Here is a 25,357-nt window from a genome sequence, read left to right as displayed (position 1 = left end):
TGTTGTTTATTTTAACCTTAATGGCCAACCTTTAGTTCACCTGCTTTTTTCTGTTCTAATATTTATCTTCTATGTTTGCTAATTGTCCTTTATCTCAACAAAGCTGCATTTGTGTGGCAGCCGTATGAATATGATCAAATGTAAAAATCTAAAACTGAAAGTTGGTAAGTTTTAAAGTCCATATATTTGTGTCCTAATGAACTCTGATGAAGTGTATTTTTCTGACGTTCTCAGGTTCCAGACTCTTCCAGGAACCTACAGTACATCCTGCTCCAGACTCCTGCAGCCGCCACTTCGGCAGGTGGCCGTGGGCTGAAGATGATGGTTGTTACAGGGACATTTTCTGTTCTCTGTGGCCCTTAATGATTCATAATAGTGGGAGTGCAGCCTGCTCTCAGGTCAGACTGTTCTCCACCCTGTCCGCTCCACTCCAGGAGAACTTCCCACCTAAACCGACGGAGCCAGTGTCCAGACGGTGAGTAAAGAGGATTAGAATCCAGAAGACCTCATTGATAATCTCAATATAATATTGCATTAATTGATTTAGTTCAGAATCACTCCAATTAACAGCGGGATAGATCTCAAGTTAAGGGCATCTGGCTTCTTCTGGAACCCTGAGCTGAACCTTCACGCCACATTTATCTAAAACATAACACTGAGTTTAACTTTAAATGTATACATTCAAAGCAATAGTACCAGAAGTTGTTACATTGTGTTAAACAGTCTAATGTGAAGAGGATTCCCCTGTCTACCAGTAGAGGGAGCCAAAGCAACACCAGTTATACACATACCGCAGTTTGAGATCGACTACGTTGGGCCGTAGCTGAATAAACTACAGCATGTCGGTGTGATATTGAAAATAGAACCAGTTTATTCATTAAAAAACAAAGTCTAGAGGGAATGGTTTTGTCCTTCGTCGTAGATGACTTTTAAAAATGTAAATGGACTTTTTAAAATGTTAATTTTTACAGGAGTGGCCACCAGGTGACACTGTTGACCTACTGGCTGAGTGACTGCATCTTTTTCATTATACTGTACATGCTGCATATTCTCAGAGTAAGTTGCAGCTGTGATCAGGCTACTTCAGGCCAACATTTAGGCAGACATTATAAACACTTACATATTAAAGGTTCAAGGTTCAAGGCTGTGACCCCTGCGGTCAACTCCATATTAAACTGTTTATTCAGAAGGACAAGGACAGTGGTTCAAGGCTGTGACCCCTGCGGTCAAAGGTCATTAAAGGTCAGCTTTAAGGTAGCTGTGATCTAGATCTTTGCAGAAACCACGGGACAAAATGTAAACAGTTGATTCAGAGTTGAACTCATGAGGCCTTGTTGTTTATTAAGGAAATAGTATGAATCAACAGCTCCACCCTGTGGACAAAATACTGTAGCTTATGACGCGTGTCAATGAACCACGCCTGGAAAAAAAGGCCAGTGTTCAGTATTTAACCAATATAAAAAAGTAATTTTAATGTAAAATATTTTTTGAGTTCAGGACATTGTTTTTTTTCCACAGTTATTCCCCAAACATCTCAGCCGTGATGATCCTACAGAGCAGTGTGGATCTGTTCTTCATCGGTGTCTCCAGCATCGACATAACTCTGAGGTACATCTGTAAAAAAGAGTGGGTTTACATTCATACATCAATGATTCTTTAACATTTGTGGCTTTTTTAAATTATAAACTTTGTCGATTATACAAATTTATTTATCTTTAACTACTTAAAAAAATAGTAATCAGGTTTGAAGAGTCCTGAAATCAAAAGGCAAACTTAATACAGTGACAAATCTAATTTATATTTCGTTTAATAATTACATTTCCTGTTCTGTCAGTTGTACCGGGGACATGAGAGTCAGTCAACCATTTCATTACCCAAGCAATTATCCAAATACCTGGGCAGAGAATTTTAGTCAGTGATGCCTTCACTGCCCACAGTTCCGGGTTCTCCTCAGAGTCTGTGGTGGCGTGAGCCCTGGTGAAGTGCAGAGCAGGCCACCAGTCTGTCCGTCCAGACATTCTTTTTAGAATGATAGTTTTCCAGTCTGGTCTGTTTCAGGACACAAACACAACAAAGAACAAAGTATTGACTGTAAAGGAGTTATATCAGAAGTTACGGCATAATTACTCAGATCAATTAAAACATGTCATACTTTAATTGGAGTTTCTCAATAACGGCCTTCAAAAGCTTCCACACATCCAGGTTAGTTCTCCAGCAGGAGAAGTCCAACATGTCCAGAAGGATTTCTAAAGCCTTCGGCCCATGACAGCTTTTCTCTGTATAAAAAAAATGAACAAGGAAATTAATTTTTTTTTTTGCATTAAAAAAAAAAAATCTGATTTTTTTAATTATAAAATCTGGTCTTACTTGATTGGAGTAGAAGAGAACTGTACTCCAGCATTAACTCATGGCTCGGCACCAAAACATGAAGGGTCTAAAAAATAATTTAAAAAAAGAGTTAAATCAAAAACTCAAATTCAGTGACAGCAGGTATGAAGTTGTTTTTTTAGGTGAATGTGATTTGAATTTGTGTTTTTACTTCATCTGCACCTTGAGGATTTTCAACAGTTTCTTCTGTGGAGCTCCGTGCCTCTTCACATACTGGTACAGATAAACATGTGCATTGGGATTAGGTGGGAAACTGCTGTCGTGGGCGTAGTTTTTCAGGACGCTCAGGGCTGTGGTGTGATCCTGGTAAAACTCCAACATCTGACACATTTAGAAAGTCAGGATTAAACAAAAGATGTTTTTATTTATTTTTTTGGTTTCAGCAATTTGTTTGTTCTTACTTCAACATAACTGAGGATGAAAGGATCCCAGACACCGGGATGTTTCAGGATCTCCTTCAGATTTGAAGACACCTGTCTGAAGCTGTTTTGCATCTCTGTGTTCTCAACAAGGACATCATGGTCTAAAAAAAAAAAAAAAATCTTTACATTTATTCGCACATCTTTGCCCTGTAGGTGGCAGTACCCAAGGTAAATGCTACAAATAAAAAGCAGATGCTAAGTGGTGAAAGGCTGTGGAGTTGTGTACAGTCTCACCACTTCCGTCGTTTGCAGACTTTTTGTCACACCAGTTGATGTAGTCCAACAGACTACTGTACGCATGGATCAGTTTAGTCTTCTGGTACTGAATCACCGACTCCTTTCCGTATCTCCAGGTCTGCGCGACAGAGAGCTGATGCTTGGCATCTTCTATGCAGCCGTGGAGCATCAGGTGAAAGGCGTGTTCCAGAGAGATCTTAACATATGAAAAAAAAGTCCAACCAGGTAAAAAAAAATGGAGACAACTGTTATTAGTTATTAGGTTCAGTCAGACTAAAAAGAAAGAAGAATGGCGTACCATCAGGTAGTGTTTGGAACTTGAATGTTTCATTCGTTCATAGATGTTGTTGTAGTCCTGCAAGGTCGAGTTTGGGTGATGGTGAAGGATCTCGGTGCAGAGTCTCCAGACAAGCTGAAGGTAAATAAAACAAGGTGTTCAAATTAATCTGTTTAAAATTGTTAGTACTCAATTTCCTAATCTGTCTATATACATATTATACCTCTTTATTTTGCTGTGTGGATCCTTCACTCGTACTTTGTAGTATCTGCGGAAAGTATACCATATACTCTGTTGCCTCCTGCCATCTGTGATGCAGCATGGCTTCTCTGATGTGCTCCAGACACATCGTGGTGCTCTGACGGAACCCTCTTAACCCAGACGAACCTGTAAGTGAGTAATGACACGCATAGCATGGTTTGAAATGTTAATGTAGACTCTATATTATCTGTAACTTGTGTTGACAACGTATTACTTTAAGTTGTTCATTTCCCGTCAGTACTTACTGGGAAACATGGGTTCAGGCACAGGAAGCTTGGATTGTCTTCCTCTTTTCGAGAAAGGGTCTGAAGAATCCTTGTCTTCCTCAAAGTCGTTAACAATGTCAGTGTCTGGATCAGTGTCGTCCATGACTGGTAATCAGTAATCAGGAAACACTACTATATAAGGAGACAACCACAACAAAAAATGTCAAGTTGAATAAGTCCTTCTCAACCTTTCTCGGTGAAATAATCACGCTAGAAGCAAACTAGATTCTAAATAGCTATATATAGCTATATTCACAAGTAACCATGTGCATTTAATTGCATCCAACTGAAAAACAACTCTGCTATTTGTAGTTTTTTTTTACGCTATATACGCTAATAGATGCTATTACCTTCTCGGGAGTTTTGCGTCAGCCGAACGTGCTAACATTAGTTAAAACATGAGACAATATATATAGATGGTAATTTTAGTACGATCTCTGCTATTCGCGGATATATATATTCGAGTATTATTACAGACTAGTTATTAAAAACTCACGTGTTTCTCTTGTTATGTTTACTTCCTTATTTTGGTTGAGGATAGGGAAGTGGTGAGAAAAGGCGCACCGTGATTGGCTGATCAGCCGGAAGAAGTGGCGCAGAGAAATAATTTTCTCATCTTCTCTTGTAATGTGTAAATGTAATAACAAACCGTTTTATAGCAGCAATTATGAACGAGCTGTTTTTTTCGGTGATGTTGCTATGACGACAAACTGATTTAAAAATTTTTTTTTAACATGACAGTTACTTTTCTAGGTTGATCTTGAGCCTTTTAAGCAGCTCTTAGTGTTAGATTGAAATAATCGGCGATATGGCAGCATAGGATCATAAATAGAGAAAACGAAATCTAATATGTTTGTGGTAGATTTTTTTTGAGAGACGCCAATGTGAAAGTTCAATTTTGACCGGAGTGAAGTTGATCCCAAACATCTGTAAATCATACATATTATTGTCATATGTTTGTGCAAACTCTCCTTTATCACCTTGTCTCTCCATTTAGGATCGTTTCCATAGTTCCAAACAACATCCTGCTGATGTGAAACCTCTCCCTGCCAGCCTACACTGATTCCTACACCCAGCCGGATCTGAGGTGCTGACGTGTCGGCTCCTCCAGCCCAGTCCCCCAGCTCCAGCAGCTGAAACCGACACCGTCCACAGAAACTGCCAGCATGGCAGCAAAACACTTTTACCGACAAGGATTTTTACTACTTTTATTCAATTTCATTTCCACCGCTGCGTTAGAGAAAAGGTTCTCCGACCTTAAGAGATGCGCAGACGAGGAATGCAGCAGTAAGTAATTTTTTTGGGGGGGTTTATTTTGGTGGGTTTTTTCTCCAGGACTTCATGGATGCATCTCTGTTCTTCTCCCCCTCCATCCTGATACTACAGATAACCATAAATTGTGTCCTTATCTCCTGACCTGTTGCCGGTCGATACGAGCAGGAAAATAATTTACTTCAAATATTGTGACGCAGGTTTGCCTTTGTGCTGCATATTATTGAAAGCAGACACGCTCCTGTTATTCACCGTTAGCCTGGCTCGGTTATCGCCGGTATGCATCCACTGTAGGAAGCTTTGCTGCCTGTTAGCTCGGGCCTGTAGAAGCTAATATTAGCCGCTAATTAGCCGCAAACACAGCAAGCGTCACTGCTAATGAATAAACACAGGAGCTGCGTTAGCTCGAATCAAAACTCCTTTAGCCTAAATTGTTTTATTATTATTTAGTACCAGACAATGTCATTCCACACCGAGACACCCCTTTGGACTCAGTCTGTAGTTTGATAAAGTATTTTTCTTTTTGTTAACAACAAAGTCAAACTGTTACCGATGGCTATAGTTGGCTTTAGGCTATATATCTAGACTCCCAAGAAACAAAGATGAGGCCTAGGGGAACAAATAACTTTTTTTTCAAAACAGAATATAGAGCTAGTGTCTTTATCTCAAGGAGAATTATTTTTGGTGATAAAACAGTTAAATGGTCTAAGTATAACAAATAGCCCAGACCTGGGCTGCATCAAATAATGACATTTTCTAATAAGAGCCCAAATTCTAACTCACAAATTAACAAATTCTCACTAGCTTTGACCATAGATCATATGTCAGAATTGCCAAAAACATGAAGGGTCTAAAAATAATTTAAGAATTGGATGTAGGTACACCTTGGTGATAATGAAACTGTTAATGTCAACAGGTAGGGTTTCATTTGTTTGTAACATAATTTGGTTACCACACTTCCGTGTTGTTGTCTGGATTGAGACTGACACTACATGTACAGAGGAAAACAGACAATGAAAATGTATATACATGATGAAGATGAGTGCCCTATTCTTTAACCGATGTATACATTGTGAGAAATATTGTAGTGTGTGTCTCTTTTAATTAATCACATCTCTCTCTCTCTCTCCCAGTGTTACTGTGTCGGGGGAAAGCAGTAACAGATTTCACTGGACCAGATTGTCGGTTCCTGTCATTTAAAAAATCAGAAACTATATATGTTTACTACAAATTGGCAGGTAGAAGAACTGACATGTGGGCTGGAAGTGTGAGTATAAATCGTTAATTATTATAGTTTAATAATTAGTCACACCCTGTTTGGCCTAATTAAAAGAATCAAATGTTTTTCTCCTCTGTCTGTTCTTGCCTCTGTGTCTAGGTTGGAAGTAGCTTTGGATATTTTCCAAACTATCTGATTGCTGTTAATCATCATTACACAGACAAAGAAATTGAAGTTCCCTCAGAGGTATTAAAAATACTCTGGCTAACTTATCTAGTGATGGTAAAATACTCTGTTAAAGTGCTACATGTGTTGTCATCTAAATTCTATTCTTCTTTTTCAGGAAACAGATTTTGTCTGTTTTGACACTGGTTTTGACAAGTTCGACAATTATAATGTAGATATACTCTTAGGCTCGTTAGTGGGGGAGAATGACGGTCAAATCAGTGGGACACCTGAAGTAACTCAAGTGGTGGACGATATTAACAAAGAAACACAATCACTGGAAGAAGAGACTGAGACTAAAAAGCAAAGTGAGCATCAGGAATCCTCACAGGAGGAGAATAAAGTCTCAGTCGATCAGGATGCTTTGTCACCTGAGCCTGAAGAGGTAAACCAGTTGCCTTCTGTAGAAGAAGCTTCAGCTACATCTGAATATACTGAAAAAGATGGAAGAAGCTACATCTGAATATACTGAAAAAGATGAAGAACACTCAGCAGAGATGGTTCATGAAAAAGTTCTCTCAGAGACAAGTGACACCAAAGAAACATCCACCCATCCAGAGGTGGAGTCTGTGCCTGAAAATAATTTTCCACCAGTTTCTGAGGGGAAAAAAATCCCTAAGTTAAAAACTACTTTTGGAACAACTTTTGATGCAGTGATTTCTGATGAAAAGATTACTACAAAAGTTACAACCTATGAGGATGAAGAGGAGAGCACGGGTGAGGAAAGTCAGCCTGCAGACAGTGTTGGTGTAGTAGAAGAAACTCCGTTACTGTCGTTCTCTGAAGAAACAGCTAACACTCCTGAGATTGAGATAGAGTCTGTTACCAAGGAACAGATTCCTCCAGAAATCGAGTCAGTTTCAGTCTCTGAAGGAGCACAAATCCCTGAGTTAAAAACCACATTCGGATCGACCTTTGATGCTGTCATTAGTGATGAAGATATCACAACAAAAGTCACTCCTTATGAGGATGAGGTGGAGGACATCAGTGAGAAAAGTCCACCTGCAGACGATGATGATGTTCCAAGGGATACTCCACTACTGTCCTTCTTGGAGGAGACGACACAGATCCCAGAATTTGAAGTAGAGTCTGGTACCGATGATGATTTTCCAACAGTAGTTGAGACAGTCTCAGTCTCCGAGGGAACACAAGTCCCTGAGTTAAAAACCACATTCGGATCAACCTTTGACGCGGTCACCACTAATGAAGATATCACAACAAAAGTCACCACATATGAGGATGAGGAGGTGAGCACGAGTGAGGAAAGTCCACCTGCAGACGATGATGATGTTCCAAGGGATACTCCACTACTGTCCTTCTCGGAAGAGACGACACAGATCCCAGAATTGGAAGTAGAGTCTGGTACCGATGATGATTTTCCAACAGAAATCGTGACAGATTCAGTCTCTGAAGGAACACAAATCCCCAAATTAAAGACCACATTCGGAACGACCTTTGACGCAGTCACCACTAATGAAGATTTCACAACAAAAGTCACTCCATATGAGGAAGAGGAGGAAGACAAAGATTTGATAAAAGACCGTGAAGACCATGTTGATGTTATAAGAGACACTCCTCTACTGTCCTTCTCTGAAGACACAGTGGACAGTTCAGTGCCTGATTCACTCACACAGCAAGAAGCTCCTCCTGTGGAACAGGAAGAGAAAGAACCAGCTGCACAGGTGAAGAGCATGTGGACAACATTGGGTGATGCTGTTTTTTCAGTGGTCACCGGAGGAGAGACCACACCAGATACTAGTTCAGAGGAAGATGAGGACGACGACGAAGAAGAAGAAGCAGCAGCAGCTCAGGAAATCCCTGAAGTGGTGGAGGAAGTAAGAAAAGATGTAGAGGAAGAAGAGCCTGAAATCATTGAGCACATTCACTCCTCTGGTTCTGTCTCAGTACAACAAGATGAGTTAGAAACAGAACCAGATATTGGAACAACAGATGAACCGTTCCAGCACAAGTTAGAGAAAGAGGAGTTGTCTAATGATTTAGACCATGTTGTTGAAGACATCCAGACCGATCATACCTTAGACAGTAGTGAAGCTGAAGCACAGCAGGACATGGGTACTAAAGATGAAGACAGTCAACCAGGCTTACCTGATGTAGAACCAGAGTTTCGTGAGGATCCACCTACAGAAGAGGAGGAACATGAGAAAGAGCCAGAACTACAGGAAGAGAATGTGGAGGAGAAAGAGGAACTACTTGAAGATGAAAATGCAATTTTTTCAGACGACACAGAGCATCACATTCCATCGAATGAAAATGAAACTGTGACCCCTGAATTAGCCTCAGAGCCAGAATACAGTGATAGTGTAAAGAGGCTCACGCTGCTGCGAAGTCACTTCACAGAGGAGGCAATGAAGAGAGTCCAAAAGCATCTGGGTCTGAAAAACCTCTACAAAGTGGAGGCCATGTACGTCGACCTGGAGATGGAGCTGCAGCTGACTCGTCACTCACACAAAAGCACAATGCATGAGATCGAAAGTTCTCTGGAGGCCATCCTGGAAGCCTCTGAAAATAGTATCTTGGACCAGGTTGAAAACATGTTGGACAATAATAACAAACAACGGGGTCATGACCTGCAGCTGGACATGAGCAGTTTGGACGAGGAGACACAAATTCTGGACGACTTCCAGGAGCTTGCATTCAGTCTTCGGCAGAAGTATTCAACAGCCAGTGACAGCACACCTTTGGCCACAGAAAATGTTAACGATCAAGGTAGGTTATCTTTGTTTTTTGCTTTTTTAAATAACATTAATTTCTTGTTTTTTTTTCCCCCAATTTTTAAATATGGTTCTTTTTACTTCAGTGTCAAATAAATCCAGATATACTGTTAGGTATCACAGCTGCTGTGTACACCATGTCCTCATCTTTGTACAAGACGCTGTCCAACCCTAAAGGTGTCCTTACTGAGACATTGGAGATTGAATTTCACAGTCCTGCCAAGAGTGAGCTGCAGGCATCTACTAGAATGACAACACGCTCATGCTTTTGGAAATCACCGGCACAGATGATTGCAACTGACGTCACAATCAATTTTGACTTATTTTTAAAATCTATTCTATCTATTCTAACCCTGATGTGATTTCCTCTAAAACTGGAGCACACTGACTCTGGTAGTCTGACCGTGAGTACAGTATGTGGCCTCAGCCGTTTGATACAAGCAGATCCTCCGTGTGCCTGACATTTCACCTGCACTTGAAATAAGATCACCAAAGGCAGGAGTTCAGCATACAACGCTCAGTGGGACATGGGTCAAATCAAGGCATTGAAACAGCACTTGTAATGAACAAGTTTGAATTTGCAAATATAAAAAAAAAGTAATTGAATAGTTTTTTTAGTTTTTTTAAAACTGTCGTGATGTTTGGTGTTGATGTTTGGTGATGTACATTTTTTATTGTTTTAGGTCAACCTGAGCTAATCACTAAAGAAGATTTGCACTACTCTGATGAAGAAGACAAGCTTGTTGTAGTGCCTGAGTCTGAGGGTGAAGATAACCTGACAGTAGCCCATCATGAGGAGAATCCAACGGAGGAGCAGAGAGTGCACTCTGTACCTGATGTTAGTGTAGAGGAGGACGGTGGACGTTTTAATAAAAACAAGGAAAATCAACTGTCAGACGACATACAGAAGGTCCCACAGCCGGCTCTGGACAATCCTTTGGAAATGGGTCTTGGTGTGGAGGTGGAGCACTCGCACTCAGGTCAGTGAGCTTTCTTTTTGGACTTATTACTGTTTTGTTTGGGTCAGACCATTGTAAATATTGTGTCATTATTTTGAGCATATTGGACTGGACTAAACTCAACACTTCAACACAAAAGTTCTGTTTAGAAAGTCTTCTTATTTCACATTGTATCATTTCGTCTGATCTTCAGCTCTATTCGTTCAAATTGAGTTTCATTTTCCATTTTTTCCACTATGCTCACATTTGATGAAACTGTCAACTTTGTTGCTGCAGGGCCTTTGGACTCAGTGGAACCAGTGTCTGAAATTAATGAAGTCGAAGAAGGATTAATCCCAGCTGGACTTGTTGACTTAGGCAGCCTCCTTTCCTCCAGTAAAATTGAAGAGTGGACCGTAGTGGTAAGTCACAAGAATTGTGAGCTATTATACATGTTAAAGGTTTGTGAAAATATTCTTACCCCTGGGTTTATTTATTCACTTTTAACAATTCAGACTAAAGCTTTTCTACCATTTATCTCAAATTAAATGACAAAAACAACTTTTATAAAGACTGCGGGGTTTATTTGTGTGATTTTGTTTTGTATTCACAAAAAATGCGTTAAGTGTAGAAATGAAGAGAAAACTAGTGCAGCGACGGTGTCCAGTGTTCAGTGACCGCCTCCGATGTTCCGTGAACGCACCACGGCCCTCCCTCTGTCTTTTGTTGACTGAAGTTCAAACAGCCGTGTTTGACACAGACGGAAGCAGGCTGTTGCAGCACCACATAGAGGATCTTAAACGACACGGACAAGCTGATTATCACAATGAGACTTTCACCAACTCTGTCAGCGGGCTGTCAAATGAATTGAGCCTTAAAATCGCTTCAGTGTTTACATCGTTTGTCTGTATTTACAGCTGTAGCTTTAAGCTAACGTCCCTGTGTTTGTTGTTGCGGTGGTGACAGAGGTCTGACCGCTCGTCTGTAGTTTCACTTCACCCGCTGTTATTGCCAAGTCACCACCTGTGTTTACCGTCAGACCATATCGGCGTTTTGTTTTTAGTTATTTATAATTTTATTCCCAGTTTATTAGCATCCAGACGTTTAAGGCGTTTAACCTGACCTGTGTTTTGAAGCAAGGCTAACGTGTTAGCAACGTCAAAAGTACCTCAGTCTACTTCCTTTTTTTCTGTTTGAAAACCCTGGGAGAATGAACAGTGAACCTTTAACGGAACCAGGAGTGGAGTCTGTTCCATTTAACCTGCTGGTTCTCCAGTGGCTGCATCACGTAAGTGTTAAAACAGAGCCATATCAGCCCAAATGACCCGAGTTTAGTAAAGCTATCGTGATATGCTGACGTGTTATTTCTCATTTGCCTGCATATGGCAGATAGACACGCGCTGTTAAACTGTCCGGACGAGCAAAATGACGTATTAATCGTACTACTATGTAGAATGAACGGAGTAACCCTTTATATTCAAGTTGTCTGGGAAAGAAGCTTAAATACAACCAACCATCAAATAAACTATCTTTATACAGATTTTTTTTTTTTTTACAGAAACCTTTTTTTTGTCGAACAACTAGTAAATAAATGTACAATATATTGGTCTTTTTTGTCGAACTGGTAAATAAATGTACAATATATTGGTCTTTTAATAATGCAACATGATGTGTCAATCACAGATTTTGTGTTTGTTCCAGTATAACCGCCACATGTGAAGTTCAAAGGTTCCTTGAGGTTGCAGTAATACAGAATAATCAATGCTTTTGTCCTGAAACAATGATGTGATTTACTTCTTTCCGTCCGTAATACTTCAGGTACAAGCAGCCATTGTTGAACTATTACTTAGTACAATTACGCCCGACTTATAGTTTTAAATGTCAGGTGTCTTCATAGCTGAAGCACAAGGTGAATGTAGAAATGTGTTTCTTCCCGAGTCGCTGAACACAGTGTTTCAGTGTTGCAATGACTGTGGTCATGACAGGAAAAGAGTTGATTATTTTACAGTGCTCTGTTCCTCTAATGGTCGTTTCTTTTACATTCTGGTCAAACTGCTGCACTATCATCCCACAAAAACTAACATTTATTTCTAGTGAATTTGGATTGCAGCGCTCCTGTGTAAAGGTCTCGTCTGATTGATTATCTACCCTGATACCCTGGTGAACTGTCTTTACAGTGGTGTGAATACAAAAGCCAATCACTTTGCCAAGTCTCTGTTGCATTTAATGTCATCATTAAAATAAATACTGCTCACTTTAAAAAAAAAGTATAATGGTCACAATAATACCAAAAGTTGTCTTTGTTTGACCTACATTATGTGTTTAGCGTTGACATTTCCGAAGCTTTTGAAACATGCTAAATTCTGAATTATTTTCACTCTGTCTTCAGATGATTTCACTTCTTCCAGAGGAATGGAAACCAGGAGAAACCTTGTACGGCTGTCCGTGGCAGGCTGTGGTCGTCACTGCGTTAATCGGAGTCATGACCTTCGCCTTATTCTTATGGAAGACTGTGTTGGCTGTAAGAATCTCTCGCAAAATGTTTTTATGTCACATATTCAGGATTTTATTTGTTTACAGTCTCTTAAGAAAATGTGTAATAACAGTTTGTCAAATCCCTATAGGTGAAGAAGAAAGAATACCTTGGTAGGTTTGTTTCCCTCTTTGGATTCACATTATTTAGACCAACCTTTTTGGGTAAAATTAAACAGATTTTTGTGCTTTTGGAACAGTGGATGAAAAAAAGCTCACTGAGCAAATCCAAGCCCTCAAACAGGAGAAGAATAAAGCCCTCGCAAAGATTTCTGAACTCCAGAAGCAGGTGAAATATGGGGAGATAAAACTCTATATCAACACGCTTCATAAATAGTATTATTATTTTTTTATTACCTTTCTTTTGTTAAGACGGAGATTTTTTTTTATTATTACCTTTCTTTTGTTAAGACGGAGAAACTGAAGGAAAACCAAAAGCAGTCAAAGGATACAGTGAGCACTACAGTAAAAAAGATCCAAAATCTGGAGGTAAGGAAATATTGAAAAAATCTTATAGTTATGTGTTTGTTCCATATTGTTACTGTTGATGTTGTTGTTGTGTTTTATGAGCTTTAAATAATTGTCTTTTTGCAGAATAAAGTTTCAGACACTCAGTCGCTCAACGAGCGGATCACTAACGAAAAGAACACAATAGCAAAGCTCCTGGAGGAGGAGCGGGCGAGCTCCATGCAATATGAAGCCAGGGTAACGTCTGAAGCTTTTTCCCCTTTGATATAAAATTTCTCTCATGAATTCATAATAGTTAATATTTTAATTTTTGTAAAAGATAGAGAAACTGGAGAAGGCACATGACAAACTTCAGCTCAGCAAGAAGAAAATTCAGGATGTGCTCGCCAAGGTTCTGATCTTTTAACTATCACTTGGACTTTACAGTAAAGTCTTAGTTGTTTTAGTGAGATTTAATGAACTGATATGTGTTTCACAGACAACTGCTCTCCTGGATGAAGCCAAGCTCCGAGAAGATGCTCGAAATGTTCAGCACAAATGCCTTGAGAAAGAATATACAGCACTGAAAGAACAGAACAGGACGGTGAGACAAACCGAGTCCCTTTGGTGGATGTTTGACAGACACTCAGGACAATTGTTGTCTAAATGCACTCATTTCTCGTTGTGTTACCAAACAGCACAAAAGCACAATAAAGGGCTGGGAGGACAAACACAAAGAATTGAGTGAGCAGATTAAAACGTACCAAAAGTCTGAGAAAGAGCTGCAGGATTCTCTGGAGGTCAAAGATCACACCATCGAGGTCAGTATTTTTTCATTCTGCCATTATTATTATTATTCGTATTATTATTATTATTGGTACATCACATATTTCAACATTGACTGGCTCATTCCACACAATTGAATGTGAAAGTGTGTCATTGCAGGTGCTGTCTGAACTTCTGGCAGACTTGGACACTTGTGATCTACCTAAAGGAGAAAAACTTGTAGCGAATGGAGAAATTCTACCAGGTGAGTCCAGACCTGTCAGTCGTTCAGATTCAAGAATAATTCACATCCAAATGAATCGACTGAGGAATCAGACAAAGCCAATGGTTTGAAGGAACAACAAGGTTAAACAGTTGTTTATTGATTGTGTTCCACAGATAAAAAGGCAGCAATAAAGAACAGGATTAAAGAGATGATGGACGTTTCCAGGGTGAGATGTCAATAAGTCATATTGAATTTGCTCAACAAAAACAGTTTTTAGAACTACATTAAAACTTTGTGCTTTTTATTTCCCCAAATTCTTAGGTCCAAACCACACTCACCGTTGTTGAAGAGCAGCGTGATCGCTTCATGAGCAAGCTGTTAAGTGAAGAAAAGGCCAGAAAGGTTTTGGAAGGTTGGTTTAAAAATTAAAACAGGGTTCCCACACGTCCTGGAAAACTAAATAAAACAGGGTTCCCACACATCCTGGAAAACCTGGAAAATAAGGGGAAAACGCCTAATGTCCTGAAAACGAAAACGTTTTTTGAAAAAGATGTTTGTCCTATACCTGTTTCTCCCTGCGCTCTTAAGTGAATGCAAATTCTGCATATGCATACCTATTGTAACACTGTCCTTAATGGGCGATTTTGAAGCTGATTTTGGCCAATCAAATCAAAGCACGTCTCCTCAGAGCAGCTCTTCAATTGAACGTCCTAGAAAATACACTGGGGTCGAGAGTGGGAACCCTGATAAGAGTATCAACGGCTCATTTTGTCAGCATTACTTTGTCTTTATCTGTTACTAACGTTTGTCTTCCTTTGAAGAACAACACCAGGAGCTGGAACACGCCATTGGAACTATAAAAAGCGAGAAGAGCTACATTGAAAACCAGTTGAAGGTCCTGCAGCAGAAGAATGAAATCATGGTGGAAATGTACCAACAGAAGGAGAACGCACTGCAGCAGTGAGTGGAGGCCGCAGCAGTTACTCAGTGTTTTCTTGTTGCCACACACTGAAATATCTGGACTTGAACACCACTGTGTGTAGTGATGACCGATTACGGGGGAAAAAAAGGTGCTGCTGTTTAAGGCCGTGTGGTTTTTATGTTTCCTTCCAGGAAATTAACAAAGGAGGAGCTGGAGCGCCGCAGCAAAGAGACTCTGCTGTCAGAGGTGGGAGGAAAAGCTGTGGAGGCAGAGGAGCAGGTTAAACTTCTACGACAGCGCATCAGTGAAATGGAGGAGCAGATGAAGAAGACGGAGGAGGTCTACAAGGAGCAGGTAGCAGGAGTCACTGCAGTACTAGCATTTTATTGGTCATCTTAATACTCAAACAAACACAAAACTTCACCTGTTTTTCCTGTGTTTTAGATAAAAGAACAGGAAAACAAAACTCATTCAAACTGGGTAAGAAACGGTCGTTGACAAAGATTTCAGAGAACCTCAATAATCAACATGAAAGATATATACAGAATAAACAAATATATTTGTTGAATCTCTTTTTTTTTTTTTCTTCCTCCAGGTGAACGCTCGTAACGCAGAGAGAGCTCTGAACCAAGAAAAGGTTGAGTCGTCTAAGCTGCGTGACAAGTGAGTGAGACTTGTGACGTGTCTGTGAATATGTTAAGGCTGAAATACACTTGAACAAACACAGTCAATAAACTCGTTTTCCATGGTCTTTATTCAATTCCTGATTCAACTCCATTCTCACCTTCTGCCTGGACTTTTTGCCTCAAACAAAGATGTTTTTTGGTTGTTTTTTTCTTTTCCTAATATTTCTTTGCTCCTCCCACAGGTTGGCTTTGATGAACTCACAGCTGAATGAGCGTCGGGCTTCTCTGTTCAGGCCAAACTCTGGACAGCCTGCAGGTCCTCGTCAAGGTGAGTGAACCACACACTGCTCTGATTGTTCTGCAGCTTCAACTTTTTTCTGTTTTGTCAGTTTGGATTTTTTTTTTTTTAAACTTTTACCGAAACTTGACTTGAGGAGAGTCCAGGACGTCGACCTCTTCACCACAGTACTGATCTGTTCAAGGTTTCCTTCTTACTGTAGTAAAATGACGGTTTGATCACAACAGGTGATTCATACGCGCCCTCTCCTGTCAGCGGGGGGCAACCTTCCCCACCACCAATGATCGAGGGCCCCAGACGCCCTCCCTCCGCCCCTGTTGGGCGAAGAATTGACCCGTTTGGTGAGTTCACTTGGACGTAGTCGACCCCTCCTAATTTCAACTGCATCTGGACATCGTCCCTCCACGACCTCTTCTTTTTTCATCCTCCTTTTTCACTTTTCTTACTTTTTCTTTTCTTCCTCCCAGTTTACTGTCAACTGTCAACTCTTTGTTTCCAGATCTTTCTTCTCTTATAGTTGAACCACCTATAAGTTCTCTGTTGAATTGTTTTTGTGTGTTCACTTAAGAACCTGGAAACATTTCACATTAATTTTGCATCATCCATCAATTCATAGTTTTTTTTTTTTTTTTGTATTTCAAAATACATTTTTCCTTCTTCCTTTTCCTTCTTCACCCTCAGTGTCCTGTTTCCTTACAGATCACCAGGCTTCGCCCTCTTCATATTTCTTCTTCTGTGCAGCTTGTGAAGTCGTGTATTTCTGTCTTCACTAAATCGTCATTTTATCCCCCACCAGGCCCTCGACCACCATCGGACCCACACGGTCGCTTCGCTGACAACAAACACATTTCTGGGATTGGTACGTCTCCTGGTGTTTCTGCAGCTTTAGATTAATGTTTCTTAAATGTCGGGTCACAACCCAAAAACAGTCCTGTAGCCATGTAGAGTGTGTAAATTGTGTTGATATTACATGGAGATTTATGGACCACGTCTCTTTTTATTTTTTTTATTTTTTTTCCCCCAGACATGATGGGTCCACGCAGCTCATCACCTGCCAACATGGACGTTTCTGTGAGTCTTTTTCCAACCAGCTCATTCTTACGAAGCCTCTTAGGTTTGCACTCACAGACCCAGGGTCTGTACCTACAGTTTGTGTCCATTGTCATTGTCCTTGTTCTGTAACAGACACAGGAAGTAGATCCGCAGGTAAAGGCGGAGGCTCAGGCTGAGGTCTCCACTGAGAGTCCAGAGCCAGTGACTACAGAGGTTTGTTAGTCCAGCCGCTCACAGTGTGCAGTGTTGAAGGACGGAGGCTGCACTTTAAGGCTTTTCTACTTCACTGGGATTCACCTCTAACTGTTTGGGCTGAGTGTGTTTCATCTGAGGGTATTGTGCTAAAGCAGTGGTTCCCAACTATTGTGGAGGCCCCACCACTTTGCCCAGTGTATGAACAATGAAGAAAATGCTAAAACGTCTTTAATTTTCTGCACTAAAAACACTAACAAACATGACAAACACCCCCCACCCCACCAACATACAGTATCTGCTGTGGTCGTGACCTATGCTGCCGAGCTTGACAAATCAGCTTTAAGACATTTTCAGTGTCTACCTTTGTGTCCCCTATATGGAGCACGCCCCCCGCTTTGGGAACCACTGCACAATGGGAAATCGTGGTTCTGTTAATTCTGACTGTTGTGGATTTAAAGTTGTGCTGCAGACGGTTCATTATTTTCCTCGGAGTCATGGTGTGTGTGGTCACTGGACATGGGAATGAACCCAGGTTGAGCACATTGTTGGGACTGAAGTGTGTGTGTGTGTGTATGTATTGTGTACATGTTCCCTGCATGACTGAAATGCGCAGCATCTTGAAGTCCACCGTCTCTTTCCGACCGTCTAACTTGTCCTGGTTTCACCTGTACTCCATCAGGGACCAGGTTCATTTTTGGCGTCTCCAATCAGAGACTCACCTGGCCCCATGGTCAAGGGACCTCCACCTGGACCTGGACCCCACGATCCACCACTCCCTCCTGGACCACATGGCCGTCTACCGCCACCAAGACCTTATGGACCTCCGCGACCCGGCCCCTACCACCACCCACCTGGCCCTCTCCCACCGAACCTACCTCATCCTGTTCACGGAGCTCCACCGCCACCTGGTGGTCATCCAGGCCTGCCTCTACGTGGGCCAATGGGAGGCGAGTTTGGGCCTCGACCTATTAATGGACATGTGTACCCCCCCAGACCACCACTTATGCGTCCTCCTCTGCCACACCCCTACAGACCCATGTCTCCACCACAGAGTACGTTTGGTCGTTTTTTTTAATTCTTAATTTAGTTTTATTGTTTACAGCGGTCCCTCTCCTGTCGCGATAGTTGCGTTCAAAGACCCACCGCAAAATGGGGAAAAAACCACGAAGTACAGACGAGATTGTTGTTATATTATTTACGTATATATATTTACCGTTTATAAACTGCCCCCACACTGTTATCAATTTTTTTATTTTTATTTGTTAGACAAATATTACAACCAACGTCCTTTACATCCAGCGGAGAGTGTTGTGAGACTTTTCTTCTGTTCAGGTCACCGCGGGCCCATCGGACCACGACCTCCCATGCATCCTGACATGCGCTTCCCAGGATCACGTGACCACAGCAGACTCCCATTGGACCTCCCCCATCCTCACCATCCTGATGACATTTACAGACATGCCCTTCCACCCAGCATCCACCAGAACTCTGTGGCTCCTCACAGCCTCCCGGGTCAGGACCCAACTGTGCAGCAGGCGGCTCCTCAGGACTCAGCAGGACCAGCAGTGGTCAAGCCTTAAAAAGACAGCCAGCAGCCACAGCAGCCACAGCAGCCACAGGCAGATCGGGTCTTCCTGAAGGAAACCAGGTCCAGTCCAAACCAAGGTCATGATTATTTACTTATTTCATTTATGGAATAAAAAACACTCAAAAAAATAATGAAAAAAATTGTTTAGCAAAAACATGGTCCTGAAATAAGAACGTTATGAATGACATCATAAAAATGGACAATTACCACTTTTTTTATTGTGCAATAACAGTTTATCACATACCAGAACGTTTTCAATTGTTGATAATTTAAATAAATCTTCATATCAGTGTTTTTTTAATGCGGCAATTTAGTTTTTAGTGTCATTTCCTGTGGAAATCATTTTTTTGAATGAAAAAAAAAAGCAGATCCAGCTTCTACCATTTCAGGAATATCATATCATAATATCATGTTTTCTCCCAAATCTGATGCTTCAGAACAAACAAAAAAATCAAATAAAATGGCCAGATGTATAACTTATTTTACAATGTTGCTAGAACTTTTATTAATAAAGACAAAAAACATGTAGATCTGGTGTTTTGTCATCAGTCGGCTTGAAGGAGTTCAGTATTGTTTAACATTCTGATGAAAAAAAAAAAATAAGGAATACATCTGTGCTGGGTTTCATTCTCTCAGAAAATCTGCATTTATTTTGTTCCTAATTTCAGCTGTTTTATGTTCTGATGAAGTGAACACAAAACAATGTGACATTTTGTTCCGTCTCACACAGTCTGGAATGCATCTTTTTGTACAACAGAAACGAGAGGAAGCACATTAGGAGTTTCCTTTGAGCAAAATCTCTTGCTCTTGTTTTCTGACTTTTTTTGATTTTCAGAAGGTAGTATTTGTGTGCTTCAGTACTTTGAGTTTTTAAAGAAATACTTTGTTTTAATTTTTTTTTTTTTCAGTACTCAAGTTCAACTTAAACTGCTATTTTTGTTCCAACCCTAAATCCTTCAACAACCAGGCCACAGAGCGACATTAACTGTCCGTGATAACATTTACCAACATTTTCTTTTTAGACCGTGTACAATAACAGACTCAAAATGTTCAGATATGTGCAGTGCAACTGGATCAGGTTCTTAATGAAAACATCTCTGCGTGTGTTCAACTGTTACATCTTGAAAGAAGTCTTCAACTGGTCGATGAGGTAAGAAATTCACTTCTTTAAAGTCAGTTTTTAACCCATGTTCTCTCTTGTTATGTTTTATGTATCTATTTGGCCCTGTCTAAATTATCATTTACAGCTTCGTTAGCGCTGGTAACAGTTTCTGTGGAGCTTTTCTGTCAGTGGAACGATAACGTTTTAGCTAAACATTGTTTGGTTTTGTTTGGTTGGTTTTTTTAACACTGAATCCTAGATTTGTAGCTTGTTCTTGAGCTAAATTTCAGCTATTTTACTTTTTAAATATATATTTATATATTGAGATTTAAATATAGCTTTTGAGAGAGCAAAATTCCCAGGTGGACAGGTTTGAGTTCTGAGTGTCTGTCTCATGTCTCCAGAAACCACCGCGGACCTGAAGAATGCACTCGTGGTGGATTTAAAGCAAACAAAGTGATTATGTTAACAGGTTGTTTATTCAGAAACACAACTTCCAACATATTTTGGCAAAAAAATGATTTGAAAAAAAGAAAAAAAAATCAGTCCAAAGCTCCATGTCCAACAATTCTTGAAATGTCTGTCATTGAAATGAAGCACCAGCTCAGATTTGTGTCTTTTTCACCAAACTCTGAGCGTGAAGGAAGACTGGGGAGATTTCCTGCAGCAGATGTGATGTGCATTTATCAACCAAAAATCAAAAAGTATAAAAAAAAAAGTGGCAGTCTTGAGCTGATGTGACTGGTGTTTGGCTCAGTTCCCTTTCAGTTCTCCAGATCAAACAAACAGACGGACGCCCGGAGTCAGTATTGCTACATGTGATGAGGTGGAAAAAACATTTGTCTTTTTGGATGTGGATGTAGATTAAAAATGAATCGGAGGAGGAAGAGGAGGAGGAGGTGTTCTCAGACTTAACTATCCTTGTGTAACGTCTGATGAAGATGGAGATAAAGTGGTTTCTTTGTTAGTAGTTGAAGTTTCTTCCTCTTAAAGTCTGTGGGCTTTTTGTACCTGGGATTAAGGAAAAGCACAGTGAGCATCAAGAAGAAGATCTTTTTTTTTAACTAAATCCTGATTAATCTAAAAGTTTTAATCCTTTGAAATAACAAGTTGTTGTCATAATGAGGCAGCATCTGGGTGGGTTTTTTCCCCCCTGTTACTAGAAGCTGATTGGATAAACGTGGGCTTCACTGGACTGTGGACAGGGGGCAGACTTGAGTGCTGGGCTTCTACATAATAACTGGACAGAACTTGAAATTAAATAACTGTTTCGTAACGGGTCGTAGTTTTAATTGAACTCACAGTTCGATGACGATGGGTCCAGGTTTGATTTCGTCCATTTCCATGAAGCCAAAACACTTTGTGCTGGTAAATCTCTTCTTGGGTTTGTAGTGCTTGAATTCAAAGAAGATAGCAGCTCCTGGGAACAGGAACATTTGTGGAGAACGTTCATTAACATTCTCCAGGAAGTTCTGAAGTTTACTCTAACCTCTTGGGGTTTTTTTTTCTCTCTCACCTTTTGGCAGCTTCTCCACGTGTCTCTGGATCTCCACCTCCACACTGAAGTGGATGTAGGTGTCCTCCTTCCTGGTGGCCACGGGCGTGTCCTGCACCGGGTTCACATCCACACCATTTAGATCTGCAGGCAGAGAAGACCAGGTAACTGTGCAGACGCTCCATGGTGTCTGACTGATCTGTGGAGCAGCTCCGTCATTACACCACCTGTTCACCGACGTCCACTTCTCTTACCTTTAACACTGATGGTCATGTAGGGATCGATGCACTGCCCCGCGTCCTTCAGCCCGATTTTCTCAATCTTTATCGTCAGCAGCGACATTCCTGGCTCTGAGGGTAACCGTGGCAACAGTGTACCTGTAACAGGACCAGCGTGTACAGGTTACCATGGCAACAGATGTGCCTGTCTTTTTTTTTTTAATGCAGCCTTTGTGATTGAAGTGCTGTTGATTTACAGAAAGCTGAGTTCTACAGGAACACTGTTGGCAGAACGTCCACTAACGTACAGTTCTCACTAACATTAACATATCATGCTGGGACAAAATGTTCCGTTCTATGAGAAAGTCTTTTTTTTTGCTGTAACTTTTAATGTACATTGAGCTTCGTTTGAATTCCTAGGTCTTTGGATATTGACCGAAACCTTTGGTTGTCTCTGTCTTCGTCATCTCTTTCATAATGGTAGCAAATATTTGGGCTCTTTTTTAGATAGCATTTCAATTATATTTTGTCTCCACTCACGGACTGCAACAAAAGGAAAAGCATGTTTTTCATGCAGCAGGAGAGAAAAAAAAAGTAAAGTCTTTAATGAAGTCGTACCTTGCGAAGCTGCGAATGAAGCAGTGAAGCCATGCACAGCCAATGACAGAGAGAACAAGAAAGACACACAGTCAAAGCCCTTGGTTTAAAAACACACACAAATAACACAGACAGGCAGAGATTCCAAACAGCATTTGGGTTTGGTTCATTTTCCAACAGTACCAGGAGCTCGAGGAGGGAACGCCTCCGTGGATCCTGCTCCTCCTGCTGCTGCGTCCTCCTCCCCCTCCAGCTCCAGGTTCTCCTCCTCACCTGGAGCCAGGATTTTCCTGACGAGGACAAGGTTTAAGGATTTAGAGCCGGACACGAAAGAAATGACACACAGTAGCAACAGTGATGCTTGAAAGTCATTACATCAGTATTTATTTATTTATACATTCAAACACACCTGTTACTGGAACTTATATTAGGACTTAAGTGTGAAATATTGTCAGTAAAAAAATGTAAATATGACTTATTTTGGATGAAACAAACTATTTTTAAGTGAAGTTCTGTTTTTGCGTGTAAGTAAAATGATGAATATTTACCGTAAGGGAACCGGCTGGACATCGAAAGGAAACTCTTTGTTATAGGTCTGAATGTTTTTGATGACTGTTGACACAGTTACAAAGAACAGTAGTGATTATCATTAAAGAACACATGTATTTTACACAGAGATATTTTTAATGTGTTTCTATGTTCTCACTGTTTTCCAGTTTCTTCAGGTCTTCTAACTTGAAGTCCTCCTTGGTCTGTGTGCACTGCAAAAAGAAAAAGATGAAAGCGTCGATCCTAATGACCACAGACTCACTGGAAATGACACAAAAGACACTTCACACAGCTGAGCTGCAGTTTTGTTTTGTTTTTTTGTCTGTGCGTTTGGTCAAACATTTTTTAGTCTGACTTGGAGTTTGAACTCTGGACCTTGGCGTTTCTAAAAGTGTGGCCGTGGCACTGATCTGTGTACAAACCTGCAGACTTGCACTTCTCATTTCCAAACATGTTGCAATCTTTCCTAAAGTTTTCTGAGGAGAAAAGAGCATAAAGCAAATAAAGAAAGTGAGCAGTGAGATAGAAGATTTATGGGGGGAAAGAAATCAAAAGATTCAAAGAGCTCCAATTCAATGATTACCTTCTGCTCCTCCGTGAAATCGGGTGAATTTGTTGACTGCACCTGTTTTTGCAACTGTCTGGCCAAACTGGGATTAACCAAAAAAGATGTGTAAAAAAGATATTTATAGAAATGTTAGAGCTGTAGTAGCGTAATGTTAGCCAAGTAATGCAACGAAACTAGTTTGACAGACAACCCAAAAGTAGCTGAAAGTTACTCAAAAAGTTAGCAAAAATAGCAAAAAAGAGAAAATACAAACACTGGAGATAAACAGCGTAATACACACGGGAAAAAATTGTGTTTGTAGGATTTTATACTTTGTTTTAAAGTCAATTTACGTGTACGCTGCATTTTAATTAACTATATTATGAGAGGGTATTTCTGCGCCCTCTTGTGGTTTCGCAGGGAAGGTGTCGAGAAGGTTAATAACGTGTAGATTTTTTTAATTGTATAGAATGTATTGAAACTACATTTATTTTGTCAAGAATAGCATTGGTTTTGTGTGAGTTATTCAGGAAATATTACTGAGTAGGAGCAGATGGATCTCTCACACACGTGTGCGCGCGCACAGTCAGAGGGTGTGGCTGTGTTTCTCAACCCTCTCTCTCAGGGACACTGGCCCGTTTTTTGTGCACCGCTGCGTGACACATCATGAAAAATCCACAGCTCCCAGATCAGATCAGGGTGTGTTTTTTTCTCTCTGACGGGAGGCTAAACTCTGCTGATGGAATCTGCAGTCCTGCACTGATCCGCAAAACCAAGGCGCTGCCCGGTCACGTCATGGATGAACGGGGTTTGTTTACGGCAGAATAACGGAGTGACACCTCCGTGATAAGGCTCTAACTTCAGAGTGTAACAGAAGCACCGTGCACGCACTGTCCTCCCTATAGACGTCCATGCAAACGGGTGGATAAATGGAACATTCCCTCTGTGCTGTGCATAAAGCCGCTGTATGGACACCCACATACACACACATGTTGAATGCTACTTACATATGATACTCATCTATGGCCTCCACTAACTGACCCCAGGAGTCAAAGTCTGTGGCTTTTCTAAAACTGGCGTGCCACTTCTGGACAATCTTGGTCACATCGGACATGGTGGCGGGGCGGATACAGGCGGCGCTCTCAGAGCAACATATCCGATGAGGACGCTCATCCACGGGGATCCAGCTCTGGCTCCAGCGGCAACAGCGGCGCAGTCGTCAGCCGAGCTCTCCGCCGTCCAGAGGCGCACACAGACCGGTGACAGCCCGACCAAGCCCTTTCTGACCGTTCATCCCACTGTCGCATCCGCAGCACAGAGGAAGTCCCGCCTGGCGCCTGCAGGAGCTCCACAGGGGCGCGCGGTGTGGGACGCGGGGTCTCCCGATCGGGCGGCAGCGGGAAGAGTAATGGGAGCAAATTCAGAGGCGTTTCAGGGGAATTTAAGGCCACAAGACAAGGAAGGAAGGGATGGCTGGGAGGGAGCTGTATTGAACTAGACCAAACCTCCAAAGAAATACCAAAACTGAAAGCTCTGAACTTACACTTGATGACTTTTATAAGCAAAACAGCTGTGCTACTCAATAAAAAAGGCTCCACCTACGACCATGTAAATGATTCAAGTGAAGCACACAATAACACAGGGCAGAACTGTCTAAATGCAATTTATTGTTTTCTCTTACATGTTCTCCCCATCAAAAACGGAGGTATGCTTCGTTTCTTGGTGAGTGTACCTCCGAAAAACGGCGGTACACTCAAAAATCATTTAAAGGCAATTCCAGAGCATGTAGTCCCTATAATCGCCCCTAGAGAGGGTGCCAGAATAAATACCTGAATTGGCTAATAATAAACCGTTTGTACACCAATGCACTACCATTTTTGTCCAACCACAACAGTGAAGTGTAAGTTTCATTGGGGCAGCAATAATTTTAAATCGTGGGCTAATAGAAGAAATATATGGC

General features: G+C 41.0%; 4 protein-coding genes across 9 annotated transcripts in view; 2 read left to right on the top strand and 2 right to left on the bottom strand.

Annotated features, from left to right (window-relative positions):
• The window catches only part of LOC103380880 (uncharacterized), a 101,644-nt gene extending 101,011 nt beyond the window's left edge, over window positions 1-633 (top strand). Inside the window, exon 6 of the mRNA XM_025057105.1 lies at window positions 235-633. Within this exon, the coding sequence (XP_024912873.1) occupies window positions 235-479 (245 nt within the window). The 3' untranslated portion in view covers window positions 480-633. The remainder of the gene's footprint in view (window positions 1-234) is intronic.
• A 682-nt stretch (window positions 634-1,315) lies between these two features.
• Window positions 1,316-4,786, bottom strand: taf1a (TATA box binding protein (TBP)-associated factor, RNA polymerase I, A). Of its 3 annotated transcripts, none has more exons than XM_025057102.1 (11): window positions 4,348-4,786; window positions 3,831-3,987; window positions 3,548-3,711; window positions 3,346-3,459; window positions 3,045-3,243; window positions 2,790-2,911; window positions 2,551-2,709; window positions 2,368-2,434; window positions 2,153-2,276; window positions 1,895-2,049; window positions 1,316-1,614 (listed from the first exon to the last, which is right to left on the bottom strand). In XM_025057102.1, the coding sequence occupies exons 2-11, from the start codon at window positions 3,952-3,954 to the stop codon at window positions 1,550-1,552; spliced, it is 1,293 nt and encodes a 430-aa protein (XP_024912870.1). In that variant the 5' UTR covers window positions 3,955-3,987; window positions 4,348-4,786; the 3' UTR covers window positions 1,316-1,549. The 3 variants fall into 3 exon arrangements, with proteins under 3 accessions (XP_024912870.1, XP_008311233.1, XP_008311234.1); XM_008313011.3 differs by having other exon boundaries at window positions 3,831-3,983; XM_008313012.3 differs by lacking the exon at window positions 4,348-4,786 and adding an exon at window positions 4,202-4,341 and having other exon boundaries at window positions 3,831-3,983.
• Window positions 4,787-4,848: 62 nt separating this feature from the next.
• mia3 (MIA SH3 domain ER export factor 3) lies at window positions 4,849-19,417 on the top strand. 3 transcript variants are annotated; one of them, XM_025057087.1, is made up of 29 exons: window positions 4,849-5,138; window positions 6,257-6,390; window positions 6,502-6,588; window positions 6,686-6,970; window positions 7,011-9,294; window positions 9,983-10,279; window positions 10,535-10,659; window positions 12,627-12,758; window positions 12,862-12,883; window positions 12,970-13,058; window positions 13,181-13,258; window positions 13,364-13,474; window positions 13,557-13,628; window positions 13,716-13,820; window positions 13,915-14,037; window positions 14,162-14,246; window positions 14,381-14,433; window positions 14,529-14,619; window positions 15,029-15,167; window positions 15,321-15,483; window positions 15,574-15,609; window positions 15,725-15,792; window positions 15,998-16,083; window positions 16,281-16,394; window positions 16,850-16,912; window positions 17,078-17,124; window positions 17,239-17,319; window positions 17,981-18,353; window positions 18,634-19,417. In XM_025057087.1, the coding sequence occupies exons 1-29, from the start codon at window positions 5,018-5,020 to the stop codon at window positions 18,879-18,881; spliced, it is 5,712 nt and encodes a 1,903-aa protein (XP_024912855.1). In that variant the 5' UTR covers window positions 4,849-5,017; the 3' UTR covers window positions 18,882-19,417. The 3 variants fall into 3 exon arrangements, with proteins under 3 accessions (XP_024912855.1, XP_024912854.1, XP_024912856.1); XM_025057086.1 differs by having other exon boundaries at window positions 6,686-6,990; window positions 7,025-9,294; XM_025057088.1 differs by lacking the exon at window positions 17,239-17,319 and having other exon boundaries at window positions 6,686-6,990; window positions 7,025-9,294.
• A 766-nt stretch (window positions 19,418-20,183) lies between these two features.
• On the bottom strand, window positions 20,184-25,095 carry aida (axin interactor, dorsalization associated). Of its 2 annotated transcripts, XM_008313017.3 has the most exons (11): window positions 24,405-25,095; window positions 23,434-23,500; window positions 23,273-23,326; window positions 23,008-23,062; window positions 22,850-22,913; window positions 22,485-22,591; window positions 22,323-22,331; window positions 21,741-21,863; window positions 21,508-21,630; window positions 21,294-21,411; window positions 20,184-21,002 (listed from the first exon to the last, which is right to left on the bottom strand). In XM_008313017.3, the coding sequence occupies exons 1-11, from the start codon at window positions 24,509-24,511 to the stop codon at window positions 20,903-20,905; spliced, it is 927 nt and encodes a 308-aa protein (XP_008311239.1). In that variant the 5' UTR covers window positions 24,512-25,095; the 3' UTR covers window positions 20,184-20,902. The 2 variants fall into 2 exon arrangements, with proteins under 2 accessions (XP_008311239.1, XP_008311240.1); XM_008313018.3 differs by lacking the exon at window positions 22,323-22,331 and having other exon boundaries at window positions 24,405-25,088.
• Window positions 25,096-25,357: the final 262 nt, after the last annotated feature.

Source organism: Cynoglossus semilaevis, chromosome 7 (genome assembly GCF_000523025.1).
Source record: "Cynoglossus semilaevis isolate Cse_v1.0 chromosome 7, Cse_v1.0, whole genome shotgun sequence".
NCBI lineage: Eukaryota > Metazoa > Chordata > Actinopteri > Pleuronectiformes > Cynoglossidae > Cynoglossus > Cynoglossus semilaevis.
This window is presented reverse-complemented; position numbering and strand designations above follow the sequence as displayed.